Here is a 14642-nt window from a genome sequence, read left to right as displayed (position 1 = left end):
TGAACAAGGTGATCTCAGCAGAGCAGACCTGAAAGGCTGCAGTTCCATTCTATTATAGAAACTACATACAGATTTTAGTGGTCTTTGATATTTTATTTCACTGTACCATTGGAGGCAGCCGATATGTAGAAAATGTACAGAATAGGGTAAAGATGTAATTGATACATCGATGATGTGATTGTTTCAAGAGAGGTGCATAGCTGGTATGTTTATGATGGGTAATCAAGGAACAGTAGCACAAAGCAATAGACATGTATAGATTCAAAATGGTGCATAAACTACAGAAAATGGTTTCATTTGAAAGATTGGCTATCAGAAAAAAAACCTTCAAAGATTTGAATACAGCCCTATTCATATTCTATTTTATATTGTATGTAAGGTATCATTTTATAACAATCCGTTGACGAGCATTATTTAAGAATTTTCTGGGAGGAACTTTGCTAGTGTATGTGTTACGGCAAGTCAGAATATTGGCAAATTATTAAGATTTACTGGTAAATGTCAGCATTTACCAAGCAAAACGGTAAATGTCAGAAATAAACATGATCACCCTTTATTTCGGACATGTACCGGTAAATCTCAAGAATAACCAAGTGTCTCTGGCTAATGACCGAATGTCTCGTTTCAGCAAATTGTAAGGCTTCAGGAGTCCTATGTAACTCCAAGTGCCACGAGAGTCTACCATGCCTCAATAATTTTTGTCATTTAACACCTTATTTGGTAAATGTTGACATTTACCGGTAAAACTTAATTGACCAGATTCTGACTTAAAGTAAAATATATATTTGAAATGAAAAAAAAAAGTTCATACTGTACATCTTGTAAATGGGCCAGCACAGCAATACACACTTTCAAGAATTTGTGAAAATTCAATACATTAAAGGTTTTTCTGCAATTGTTTTTGTTTACTTTGTAAGCATGGTTTAAGGGCTAACTAATGATACCTCACTTTCTGTAGACTCTCCTGTCATGGGAGCTCTGTATTCATCCATGCAGAGTTCCACATCCAATTCGAACGAATATCACTAAATACAATTTTTAGAGATTGCGTTCTTCCATGTGTATTGGAGGGATTTATTAACTAACAGGATTTAGTTTTTTAAAGATACAAGTTTTTTTTAAAGAATAGGCGCCTCAGTCCTGAATTACAGTTTACAAATCACCAGAAATGAAGCACATTTTACAGGTCAAGAAATGTATATTTTATTTTAAACTGCATAGTAAACATTTTAAAACAAAACAGGAAAATGTAAACCATACAACAGGCCTAAAACATTAGTCAAACATAAAAGGATTGTAAGACACACATTAAAACAGTGCATTAAATACTTTGCATATCTAATTCTGCAAGGCTTTGTAGTGCTCGTACAGCACATCTACACTAAAAGGTGGTGTGTGTGTCAAATTACATTTTACAAGTTATTACAATTTTAAATCAGAAATGTGTGTAGGAACAACAGGTGTACATGTGCTAACTTACATATACAGTAAAATTAACTACATTAAAAAGTGTCTTCATGCACTTTGGGCTCCAATAATTTCTGAAAAGAGAAAAAAAAAGTGTACACAATGAATCTGGACTACATATTCATATTATGTAGCACAGATCAACTTCAACATAAACAGTGCTGCCTGTAAAATCCATCATATATTGACAATGCTGGATACAATCTTGTCACTGTTAAACATCCCCAGCATAAAACTCAAGTTGGAGAAAAACTAGCAACAGTATAGTTTGGAAATTTCAACAGGGTCAACACACTAGAATTAAGACAAAAGGGACCTAAATATAATCCTGTTGCCTACCTTTTCCTGCATTCATGCTCATTTGCAATGCACTTTACCCCCATCTCAACTCCTGCAGCAAGCACCCCCTCCCCCCCAAAAAATGAAAAAGGAATAGTCCCTCTGCCCTCAGCGAAGCAAGCTTGAGATCAATTTTAAATACAGCATGCATTATCAAATCAATGGGATTGTCCCGAACAAACAAGTTAAGCATGAACTGAACTACTATTCCCTTACAAATAGCATTTCTTCATTAATGGTTGAAAGCAATATTTAAATATCATTGTTGATACAAAGCTGACAGAAGATAGTATGAAAGTACAGTAACAGATTAATATCATCATGTTAAAATTGCATATGTGATCATTAAAAACTTTAAAATAGATGGCAACTGATAAATTGCATTTTTTAAACGCAGCATTACCAGGCTCTTTCAGTATTTGGGCATTTCCAGCAAGGCCTTGGGGTCCATCACCACTACCATTAATTTCTGGAGTTGAATGATTGTTCTCTTGTTCTGCAATTCTTTTCAACAGTTCATCCTTGTATTAAAAAAAGTATTTAGAAATTAGAATTCACATAAACTTAAACAATCTTCCTAATGGTAATACAGGTGACAAGCAAACTAAAAATAGAAAAAGTTATGTCTGCATTGCATCACTCTCCCACCAAGAAAAAAAGAAATAAATAAAAAAATATATATTCTTAAATCATTCCCAAGAGCCAACCAGAAGCCCATAAAACATTACCTGGCTCTAAAAAAGTACTAAACAGTGTTTTGTTTCTCTTTTTTAAATTATTATTATGGATACATTTATAGGAGACATGTTAGATGTGCTTGTCTGTGGAAAGCACATTTGAATCTACATACATACCTCACACAACACCGAAAGCTGCAATGGTAAATCTTCCAGTTTAACAAAGTCTTCCTCGTCAGACTTCTGGCTTAGGTTTCCGGATCCAGCCTCCTAAGAAAAAAGGCATCTCAGCAATGTAGTCCTATCATATAAATTTAATGCCAAACTATTAGAAGCTTCATTACTACAAAACATGCTCACCAGGACCAGGTTCATACTGTATTTAGTAACCTATTACAGCCATTTACAGTTTTGCAAGTCTGTGTCAAAAAGCAAAGAAATCAATATTGTAATAGGGAAATTGGATAGTGCAATGCCTCCTATTTCTTTTTTAAACTTACATAGTCAATCATGACAGGAGAATCTGTATCAGGGCTGCAAGCCAAAGAGCTTTCTGGAGTTAAAGTGGCAGATCCAGTGTCCATTTGCATGGGAGCAGTATCTGCAACTGTTCCTTCAATAAGTGGTAAGGAAGGAACCACCTCTTCTGTAGTGACTTCATTTTTAGCAGCAGCAGAGGCAGCATCAGCACCACTCTCATTCAATTCTTTAGAGTTCCCATCAATGGGTTCAGTAACAGCTGTTACATTGTTTTTAGCTTGAAGGGGGGGGGGATACCAAATTTGTTATTTCTAAGCAATTCTTAGCATTAGCAATTTTAAAAACTTATGTTTTAACCTGATAAATCACACATGGGGTTAGGCAACAAACAGTTTAGAAATGTTACTGATCACACCTTTTACATGTATGCCCAATTCACAATTTTAAAAAACAAATATTTATATATATAAAATTTATATATTTATATAAAACAATTATACAAAAAAAAACATACAAAAAAACAAACAAACAAACAAAAACACATTCTAGCCTACTTCACTAAAGTAAAAACGGGCCTCTTATTTTGAAATACCACTGCTTCAGATTATTACCAGTGCTTAACAGTAACAACATTTTATTTAGAGCTGTTGTTGAACTTAAAACCGTTCATGGCCCCGCAGCAACACAAACCTACTAAAAATAACCATCTGAATATAATTTAATAGAGAATAAAAACAAACTAAAACCTAACAAATACCTAGCCTATATTTAATTAATAATTTATTTTGTAGTCTCCAAAACGGCCCAGCACCTTCAACGTTAGCTGTTGTAAACAGTGCAGAACGGACTATGGGTCAAACCAGCGTTCGCGAGGGTGTGTTTTAATGTGTTTTTCTATTTATTAATGTTGGACTAATGGTGCCTTCAATGACTTCATAGGAATGGCCCTGGGAGAGGCAATTTTGATGGAATTCAATCTACAGACAGAACACTTTCACCCATGTACTTTTAATACAACACTCTCCCATCCCATAGACTTGAGATTTACATAGTTTGTAGTTCTATTAAGTGTTCATTATGTTTACAATTATTTATTTAAAATATACATATTTACTCCACCTTTTTCCTTTCATTTCAGTGCCTGGTATTCCCCATAAAAAAACTAAACAAATCACATGAACAGCTATGCGAATGAAGTTTGCTTTTGTACATTTATTTTGAATGGTGCTGGCTGTGATCACTCTACTGACCATTTTGTTTATCTGCCCTTTATTATGGGTCTGTGCTAATTGCAACTTTCAGGTTATGTCTCACAAGCACATTAAAACGACTATTGTTTTTTGCTCTAAAGCATAACTTGAACATACCTTCTGTGCTATCAATAGAATCCTGCTCAGACCGATCTGTCTGCGTCACATTTTGGGATTTTACATTTGTAGCCTATAAGACAAAAACACCAACATTTCATAACACAGGTTTTGCAATTTAGCCCACCCTCCAAGAAATTAGCACATTGTACAGGAGTAAACAAAAAACAGATTCTATTTATTATTTATACTTATTCATTATTCCCTACAGAAAATTATTATTTACTCCCTATAGGAAAGATATATTCCCTACAGTCCCATTATAAATAACACACAAAAAAATATATTAAAAAAACACACAACCACCCCATTACCCAATTTCGTTTTAGTACTTTACAGATTGATTTGTGTTAATTAAAAGAAAGTTGCAAGCTACCTGTTCCTGCTCATTTTCATCAGCAGTTTCATTACTAGCTTGCAGGGAGGTCTGAACCTCAACAGGTTCAGTTTCGAACTCCTCCAGTTCCTCATCTTCATTCTCATCCTCCCCACTGCCATAGTTAGTCAGCGCCTGAGTCTCTGCTTTAGAAAGACCTTAGGTTTTATATATATAAAAAAAAAGGGTTATGAATAGGTCACAGAAACATATTGGTGGTTTTGTGAACAAAAACGTATTGTGCCATCCATCCTATACAGGTATCTCGCATTACCTACATGCACAGTTAATTCATGTGAAACTGATTGTTTAACATCCTTGAAATGTTTAACCAAAATTGGGCAAAAAGATATTAACCTATTCTACATATCTTCATGAGATACAAGTGTTTTAATGGCTTAAATAAAGTTTGATATTGATAAAACTGTACTGATGGTTTAATAGTGTTTGCTATTGTACAAACCTGTCATACATTTTTCATCTAAAGACATGACAAGTTCCATGCATGACAAGTAGCCAAATAATTTAAAGGGAGGGTAAGCCTGTAAATTACAGCCACTTTGAAGTGCTATTAAGGAAAGATACAGTACTGTGCAAAAGTTTTAGGCAGGTGTGAAAAAATGCTGTAAAGTAAGAATGCTTTCAAATATAGACATGTTAATAGATTATATTTATCAATTAACTAAATGCAAAGTGAGTGAACAGAAGAAAAATCTAAATCAAATCCATATTTGGTGTGACCACCCTTTGCCTTCAAAACAGCATCAATTCTTCTAGGTACACTTGCACAAAGTCAGGGATTTTGTAAGCATATAGTCAGGTGTATGATTAAACAATTATACCAAAGAGATGCTAATGATCATCAATTCAATATGTAGGTTGAAACACAATCATTAACTGAAACAGAAACAGCTGTGTAGGAGGAATAAAACTGGGTGAGGAACAGCCAAACTCAGCTAACAAGGTCATACACCATGGCAAGACTGAGCACAGCAACAAGACACAAGGTAGTTATACTGCATCAGCAAGGTCTCTCCCAGGCAGAAATTTCAAGGCAGACAGGGGTTTCCAGATGTGCTGTCCAAGCTCTTTTGAAGAAGCACAAAGAAATGAGCAACGTTGAGGACCGTAGACGCAGTGGTCGGCCAAGGAAACTTACTGCAGCAGATGAAAGACACATCATGCTTACTTCCCTTCGCAATCGGAAGATGTCCAGCAGTGCCATCAGCTCAGAATCGGCAGAAGACAGTGGGACCCTGGTACACCCATCTACTGTCCGGAGAAGTCTGGTCAGAAGTGGCCTTCATGGAAGACTTGCGGCCAAAAAGCCATACCTCCGACGTGGAAACAAGGCCAAGCGACTCAACTATGCACGAAAACACAGGAACTGGGGTGCAGAAAAATGGCAGCAGGTGCTCTGGACTGATGAGTCAAAATTTGAAATATTTGGCTGGAGCAGAAGGCAGTTTGTTCGCCGAAGGGCTGAACAGCGGTACACGAATGAGTGTCTGCAGGCAACAGTGAAGCATGGTGGAGGTTCCTTGCAAGTTTGGGGCTGCATTTCTGCAAATGGAGTTGGGGATTTGGTCAGAATTAATGGTCTCCTCAATGCTGAGAAGTACAGGCAGATACTTATCCATCATGCAATACCATCAGGGAGGCATCTGATTGGCCCCAAATGTATTCTGCAGCATGACAACGACCCCAAACATACAGCGAAAGTCATTAAGAACTATCTTCAGCGTAAAGAAGAACAAGGAGTCCTGGAAGTGATGGTATGGCCCCCACAGAGCCCTGATCTCAACATCATTGAGTCTGTCTGGGATTACATGAAGAGAGAGAAGCAACTGAGGCTGCCTAAATCCACAGAAGAACTGTGGTTAGTTCTCCAAGATGTTTGGGCCAACCTACCTGCCGAATTCCTTCAAAAACTGTGTGCAAGTGTGCCTAGAAGAATTGATGCTGTTTTGAAGGCAAAGGGTGGTCACACCAAATATTGATTTGATGTAGATTTTTCTTCTGTTCACTCACTTTGCATTTTGTTAATTGATAAATATAAAACTATTAACATGTCTATTTTTGAAAGCATTCTTGCTTTACAGCATTTTTTCACACCTGCCTAAAACTTTTGCACAGTACTGTATCTCTGCTATTACAAAGCCTATACTTACTTATAGAAACGGGCAGACCTTCACTGTCATCATCTTCATCATCCTCCTCCTCCTCCTCTCTGTCAGATGTATTACAGCTCATGTTCTCCTTAACTTCAGCAGTTTCATTGATCTCAGACTCAATTACAGGATTCTGCTCAGTTTCATCTTTGTCCTGGAATTGTTATAAATAAAAATGATGCGTCAGTGGCATCTCACAACAAACGTAAACTACAGCTGTCAGTAGATGTCAAAGGGTTGAAAAATATAAAATGTAAAAAATCAACCTAGATGGTTTTATCTTCATTGACAGAATACTCATTAGCACACACACACAATTTAATATGACCGAGCAGCGACAGGTTATTTGCCATGTCAGAAATACTGTCGCATTGTGAAGGGATCAGATCCAACAGCTGGGCCCACTAAACTTAATATACAGCACTATAAAATATGTTACTTCACATTTAAAGGAGAAAAATTAATCAGTGCCAGGATGAATTTAATAGTAAACTTACTTTATCTTCATCCTCAAAATCTCCTGTAAAAGACTGTTCGCCTTCAAGCAGTTTATTTTCCTAAAATACATTTTAAAGTTAGTTAAGTGACATTTAATGGTGTATGTAAAACAAAAAACAAATAAGGTCAAGATGATTCAAGAGAGGGAAAAAATAATTGCAGCAACAATGAAAAATGTAGATCTTATTTAAAGAACAAACAAACCTCTGGATTAAGAGTTGGTTTAACAGTTGTAGGTTCCATTTTATTTTTACATTTCTGTTTTATAGCGCTGCTGTTATCAAGATCTTGCATTAACCTGAAGAAAGCCAATTCATTAAAAAGGATCTCGGAAATTTCCACAAGAAGATCTTCTCCACATTCCTTCAGAGTTCTACCAGCAAATTTAGTTAAAGAATCCTAAAAGTGCAAATGAATACATAGTTAATATTGGGAATATTATATGCTTGCTTTTAAAAAATTGTTTGCTTTTCAAATGCTACAAGTTAAAACAGCTCTGAATGGCAGATGTCCTTTGTATTGTAAGCAAATTTTCCAGTGGTGAAGTTGCACCAGGCTGTTGAAATGTCTTAACAGTTTATTTATGTAGTTTCTGAATGAACTAAGGAGCCATCCTAAAATAAACTATGCATTTTTGTTTTTACTGTCTAGACACAAGTCCCTCATGGGAGGTCTTATGCCACAAGAAACATGACACACTGTACATGTTAGAGTTATAGGGAGATTAGGAGTGAATTCTGAAAGCACAAAAGTAAACAAACCAAGGACCGTTTACCTGCCAAGATTATTGATACAACCCATTCACAGAAGCTTGCTTTATTGGTTATATAAAAGTTACAAAATCCAACTATTTTTTTTTTTATTTATAAAAAAAACTCTCAAAATTGAGTCCATCTACATTTTCTTTTTAAAAGAGAAAACGGCAGATGGACTGAATACCATATGGCGGTTGATGTAATGAATTGGGTTTGTAAGGAGTCATGGCATACCACACGCAAAACCAATGCTCAGCAGCCTACAATAAGCTTAAGAGTGAATGCTCTGAGAGCACAAGGCAGCTAAAACTTAAATATTATGTGGTTTTTATCCAGGTCAGTTTAAAATCTACATAAACTATCTAAACAAGTGACTTTTAAATTTACTACCACTTGTGTTTTATGCTTTACAATTAGAATGTTGACCAAATGAAGGCAATTAGTCACATGATCTTCTGTAACTATCTCTTAACAATTAACTAATCATTTTTAAATACTAAATTATTTTTCCATTTATCAAAAGCTAAATACCACATTAAACAAAATTAGAAATATTTTGTGTTGCCCATTTTGCTTTACAGTATCCAGTTGTAGCAGTCATTTTTACCTGGAGTCTAAGCCAAATGCACACTGACACTGTATTGAAGTTACAGTGACACAAATCAAATTTTAAAAAATGAAACAATGAAATTATTATTTAAAAGTACTGTGCATGTTATTGAAAATGTAGTTGTAAGTGAACTTTTAAAAAGTATACAGTACAGCTTGAAATCTGCACGTCCCATTCTGATGTCGGGCATTTTTAAACCACAAAAGCAAGGCGTCCTGAACATTAGGTTATTTAGCAAATCTGAAATGCTCATGACTTGCATTTACAGTTTTGCTGTTCATAGGTCTGAATTGTATCCTGTTTTTTTCAGAATGGTTGAAAAAGTATTGAAATATTCAGCAACATCTTTCTTTTTCTTTTACAGTGGTGCATTATCCCCCATTTCAACAACTCCACTTTCGTCTGCAGGGATAATGCAAGTTTTTTTTGCATCATTTCAATGCTTCATGGAAAAGGCACAGATGCATGAGCACTAAGGAAACTGGAAATGCATCATAGGATCAGTAGTCCCAAAACAGCACTAAAATAGGAGTACTAATCTGCATGGAAGTTTACATTTCTCAATATCATTTACACACAGCTGTTCGAACTAGGGCAATTTGTCTTATTCAAAATGTTCTTCCCTGGTGGGGCTCCAAAATAAATCAACAAAACAGGAAATTCGTGTTGAGTGAATTCATATGATCAGAAATCATTTACAATATGTGACTGCTAAATTTGGCAGCAACCATGTAGAAAATTTGTAGTATCAGGAAATTAGTTTAATCCAAGTTCGCCTTAATGAGAATTGACTGTAGTTTTGATCAGGAAGTACTGAAACCACCCTACAAATTCCAATGATAACCATGTTAAGACTTTTTAATGATATGCCAAGATGTAAGTAGGTCAAACTAACCTGTAGTATACCGCCTAGTTGTTTATGGAAAAACCTCACAAACTCCTTGCTCTCATCATTTTGTTGTGTGAGTGTCAGGACCATACGTCTAATTGAAGTTAGCAGCTGTGAAGAGCAAACGTCCTCCATGTGCTCCTACAAAAAAAGTCAGCATTAGCTACTACTAGATTTTATATTCTATTGTACAGCTACATTTCATTAAACATTTTTATTTACTCACTTTAAGAAAGGGTATGACTTCCGTCATGATGGCTTTAATCTGTCTATCCAGTTGCTGAGTATCAATGCGTGGACAAGGAATATCTGAAGAAACATGCCCAGCAATAGAACGTCTCCTGCAAACACCTGAACATGAAGCAAAAATCATTTATAATAAACTAATACAAATATTGTAGAACACCACATTTTCAGAAATGTATTTTAAATAATAATAATAATAATAATAATAATAATAATAATAATAATAATAATAATAATAATACTGCAAAATAGGTTAAGCACAGCCAAAGAAAAATAGTACTCGGGAAAGAAGTACCTTCTAAGCTTTCAGCAGCACCTTGTTCAGCAGCGGAAGAGTCTGCAGCATTCCTGTTATATTCAGCTTGGAGCTTCATGCGCTCATATTCCCTTATCCTAGCCAGTGCTTTGTCTAAGTGAATCACAGTGTTACCTGCACCAAGAAACATGCAAAAAATTAAAAACAAGTTTTACCAATGTAACCATTCCAGTTATGCTTGTCTACAGCACCCTAAAGACAGTTTCTATATGTAGCACCAGTCCCTTTTGCACAAAAAAGTAATATAAAGTTGACGGAACACAACATAACTTACCTAGATCATCATTTGCAAAAGGTTCAAGATTTGAAGTGGTTGACAATATACTTGCATTATCCAAAAATTCACCATCACCTTCATTCTGTTTCCTGTTTAAGCGAGATTTGCTCTCAATGCTCTTTTCCGATACCTCCTAGATAAATAAAAATAGGGAATCATAATACGCTTACTTAACCACTTCAGCTCCAGGCCGTATGCAGGCATGTCAAAAGGCAAAGCACTTGTAGGACCATGACCATGATCTGCGTATGTCAAGGTTTGCCGGCTATTCTATGGGTTTCTTTCAACCTTTTCTGCCAGTGTACATGCTGTACAGGTTGTGTTGGGGTTTTGTCTGGTGACATTTTTATTCAATCACATTTCACACAAACATCTCTTGCATCTGTGAGTGCATTGAGAGGAATGGAAGATACAGCAGCAAACCAATGGGTATCTAAATGTGTATATATAGCATTTACTTAAATGTTGGTTGTTTATTTGTAGTATTACTTGTTTACTTTTATTTTATATTGGTATAACTTGCTTGCTATTATTGCAAACAAAATAAATCAATATATAGGAGTCTGGTACGATCAGGGGATTTTGAAAACGAAGATTTATTTGTGAAAATTAAGACATTTTTATTTTGCACCAGAGTATACAGCAACAGAGCAAAACACACGTTCCTTTCTGCATGTTTTGAATTTTTTTTAATAGCTGAAAGGAGTTTACATTCCTGTGCATACCAACAAGTGAGCCCTTCACATGTAGACAAAATACAGTAAAAAGGTCAAATGTAATGATGTGTTTTAGCTGATGTGACATATGTTTTGAAAGAGTAAAAAAATACATGTGCATAAAAACTTTTTATTCTTCAAAAAGCTTGTGTTTTGTATGCATCATACAGTTCACAAATAAAATGTTTATTCTATTGTTCATTGCATGTGATGCCATTTACAGATATTTTTTTGTAGGATTGTTTCTTTTCAAAAAGAAATATTTATTGTTCATAAATAAAAAGTATATGTAAAATCTGATATTGATTTTTACATCTTGAGTTGAGGGGTTAATAGCAGGACTGTAAAACAGTGAAACATATTTAAAACAAAGCTCCTTGTAAATTTAAAAGTAACACACTTACAGCATCACTTGTAGCTAGACTTTCACTCTGAGTAAGTTCTGAATTAGAAGCAGCCCATGCAGCTGAACTGAGTGACACTGCAGTCTCCTCATTTGTATCTTTGTTCTCTGACAGATGCCTGGCAGCAATGTCCTAAAATTATAAGATGTTAAATGGACTGTATCCAGTACCCCAAAAAGTGCTACAAAAGCAAACAATTTAACCCTCACCCCAGATACATACATACACACACAAACAAACAAAATGCTGTAAATGCTAAAGGGGGTTAAAAAAAGGGAACCATGGAACATAGGTTGTAAAAAAAATGGATAGCCACACAATGAGAAAATATGCTTTTATATATCCTCACATTTCTCTAGAAAAGGGAGAACAAGAAAAACAACACTAGTAGCATAATCTAAAGGAGTATGTTATATCAGATTAAATGGTTTGTAAATAAAGTAATATAGAGACATGAAAGAATTGTATAAAATGTCCGGACGGTTGAAAACAAGCACTGTATCACAAATATGGTCAGTGGTTAAAAGAATGTGGCACTGACACAGTTAATATTCACTGGGCAGCATTTGTAATGGAAGTTTGAGAATACAACTGTGAAGCAGTAAAATTGTTCATTTATAGTGTAAGACAGTAACTCAGTGTACTTTCTCTAAGCAGCTGTACGAGCAAAAATCACACAGCAGTCATATTAGGTCAGGAGGTCAACGTCATATATATACCAACACATTATATTTTCAAGGTTATAAAAACCCAGCATGCTTAGTCATTACCTCAAATGGGTTCGGATACAAGGCTTTGACACTATACTTCGTGCTTTCACCAATGGTTTTTCTTCTATTGAACTTGTTCTAGGTCATCACAGAACAAATGTGTTCCGAGTGTGTAGCCAATATGGCCAATCTAAGTGTTAGGTATTTCTCACATTCAGAAAACTAAAATTTAACATGACCCCAACATGGCGGACATCTTAGATCACAATACAAAGTAAAGGCTTCTGTGAAATTCTCTGCCCCCCCCCCCCCCCCCTCCTCAAGGAGATTTGATAGGCATAACATAGGTTCCCAGTATTAAAGTAAAACATTATTGATACCCAACAAAATATAATAAATCCATTAAAGTCAGCCATGTGTAGATCTGGAGTACATGAAAAAAAAATTAGCATTACCTGTAGGGCATAAAGTGCTCTTTGTCGCAAATAGTCCGTCTTGAGCATCTGAAGTTCATGAAAAAGCTCAATAAGAAAATGTGGTCGAGACTCATTCTGTGAAATTAGAGTTGCCACTTCAGAATAGATTGTATCCCGTAAAGCTTCAAACATAGAAAAATCACTGCCAGTTTCTGTAAAAAACAAACAATTGAGTAGCAAATAAATTCATAATAAATGTGCAATGTACTGCTACACTATTTTAATGTTAGAGAAGTGACCAAGTTTACAGTTGCAACATTTTGTATAAATAAGCAAATTAGCACTATAAAACTGTGTAAAGCACACACACACACACACACATTAATTGTGCAATTTATTTAAACAAATGCATGGTAATAAAAACAGCACACATCTCAGCTTCATTTGCAGGTGCTGAACGCAGTTTCTAAAACAAGCTAAGAGACAAATGGAATAAGTAAAAATGTGCAGTTAATTTAAATATAAAATCTGGACAACACTAAAATTGGTTAGAACAGTCTGTTGCTTTATGGAGGGTAAATTAGCAATTTGTTCATTTTAATCCTAATAGATAATTCTTAAAAAAAAAAAAAAAAAAAAAAAAAAAAGTGACACTACATAGATGACTCAAATAAGGGAAGTCCAAAATCGGGGGGAAAAAAAAAGGATTAAATGTAAAAACAGATTTTCACATACAATACTGATAAACATGCAGAGACACACAATTACCTGGTGCTTCAGTGCATGCATTTCTGTTAGAGTGGAAGGGTGCTCTCCAAACATGTGCTGTAGGGAATTGGACAGATAAAAGTGATACACAAAACGAGGTGTGCAGAAACAAGTAAAAAGAAGGTTTAAAAAAAACGTAATAAAATTAATAATAATAATAATAATAATAATAATAAATGTGTGCTGGGACAAACATGTTATTTTAATGTAATCTTAGTAAATGTCACTCTTTGTATTTGTACTGCACTATTGAGATGTACCTGTGCTGGCCCTGTGGGCAAAGTGAATAAACTAAACTAATTTTACATTATATTCAAAGAACAAAACAAAACCAATACGACGACGACGACTACGACTACTACTACGACTACTAATTGCACACAGTAAGCACCTTTACTGCATGCTTTCTACACCTGCTGTATTCACTAACCAGTGGCAGCCAACCTCGTGTGTGTAAAAAAGCGCGGGGAAAAAGTACTGCGTTCCAGTCATTTAAATATAATGAATGTTAATGTGTGGAAATGTATGCAAATTACATCACAAAATACAGCAAGGTAGGTATTTCATATGCAAACCATATTCACTCAAGGACACTAACTTTACTAGGTGCCTCAGCATGTGTTAAAAGTACTGCTTATTGAAACCATGCGGTGTCACAGAACCAGCAGAAGAGCTGCACAGGAGAGCAAGAAGGAAAGTCAGGGAGAGTGTATTTCGGACCAGGCAGACGTTACTGGGGCTGTGTGAGGAGGAGGTAATAACTAGATACAGATTGAGCACAGATCATATTAGCCTTATATGTAGGGCCCTGAAAACTCATGCTATGATTTTCACAGAAATTGTGTACTGGACTGCCTAAAGTGAAAAATATGCATTTTATTTTCCTTACAGTAGTTTACATTACTGTTCATTTCATACTTTTATCAAGTAGAAGTAGCGCTACAGTAGTTGTACACGGTCCGGCAAACAAATACCAGCTTCATGATTGGTGAATTCCTCATACTGTACAGTGAAGAAACATGCGAGTCAAAGGCAGGAAGTTTAAAATGGTTGTAGATAGTGTTGATTTATTACTATCTTGCAGTGTATGATTAATATTAAAAATGGAGACAGCTGACAAAAAAAAAAAAAAAAAGCTAAATTCATTAACAGATCACATT

At 35.3% G+C, this 14642-nt stretch overlaps 1 protein-coding gene across 9 annotated transcripts in view; it reads right to left on the bottom strand.

Moving 5' to 3' along the window:
• Nucleotides 1–1178: 1178 nt before the first annotated feature.
• The window catches only part of pcm1 (pericentriolar material 1), a 56230-nt gene continuing 42766 nt past the window's right edge, over nucleotides 1179–14642 (bottom strand). For 6 of the 9 annotated variants that reach the window (XM_059027078.1, XM_059027069.1, XM_059027088.1 and 3 more), the window contains 16 exons: nucleotides 13483–13539; nucleotides 12754–12926; nucleotides 11589–11720; nucleotides 10466–10601; nucleotides 10171–10305; nucleotides 9856–9980; nucleotides 9636–9770; nucleotides 7580–7774; nucleotides 7375–7434; nucleotides 6878–7031; nucleotides 4707–4864; nucleotides 4331–4403; nucleotides 2984–3240; nucleotides 2661–2753; nucleotides 2210–2327; nucleotides 1179–1541 (listed from right to left, as the gene is read on the bottom strand). In XM_059027078.1, coding sequence (XP_058883061.1) covers nucleotides 1516–1541; nucleotides 2210–2327; nucleotides 2661–2753; nucleotides 2984–3240; nucleotides 4331–4403; nucleotides 4707–4864; nucleotides 6878–7031; nucleotides 7375–7434; nucleotides 7580–7774; nucleotides 9636–9770; nucleotides 9856–9980; nucleotides 10171–10305; nucleotides 10466–10601; nucleotides 11589–11720; nucleotides 12754–12926; nucleotides 13483–13539 — 2027 coding nt within the window. In that variant the 3' untranslated portion in view covers nucleotides 1179–1515. The remainder of the gene's footprint in view (nucleotides 1542–2209; nucleotides 2328–2660; nucleotides 2754–2983; nucleotides 3241–4330; nucleotides 4404–4706; nucleotides 4865–6877; nucleotides 7032–7374; nucleotides 7435–7579; nucleotides 7775–9635; nucleotides 9771–9855; nucleotides 9981–10170; nucleotides 10306–10465; nucleotides 10602–11588; nucleotides 11721–12753; nucleotides 12927–13482; nucleotides 13540–14642) is intronic. The other 3 variants (XM_059027118.1, XM_059027089.1, XM_059027084.1) reach the window with 2 other exon arrangements.

The sequence above is a fragment of the Acipenser ruthenus genome, chromosome 1 (genome assembly GCF_902713425.1).
Source record: "Acipenser ruthenus chromosome 1, fAciRut3.2 maternal haplotype, whole genome shotgun sequence".
Taxonomy (NCBI): domain Eukaryota; kingdom Metazoa; phylum Chordata; class Actinopteri; order Acipenseriformes; family Acipenseridae; genus Acipenser; species Acipenser ruthenus.
This window is presented reverse-complemented; position numbering and strand designations above follow the sequence as displayed.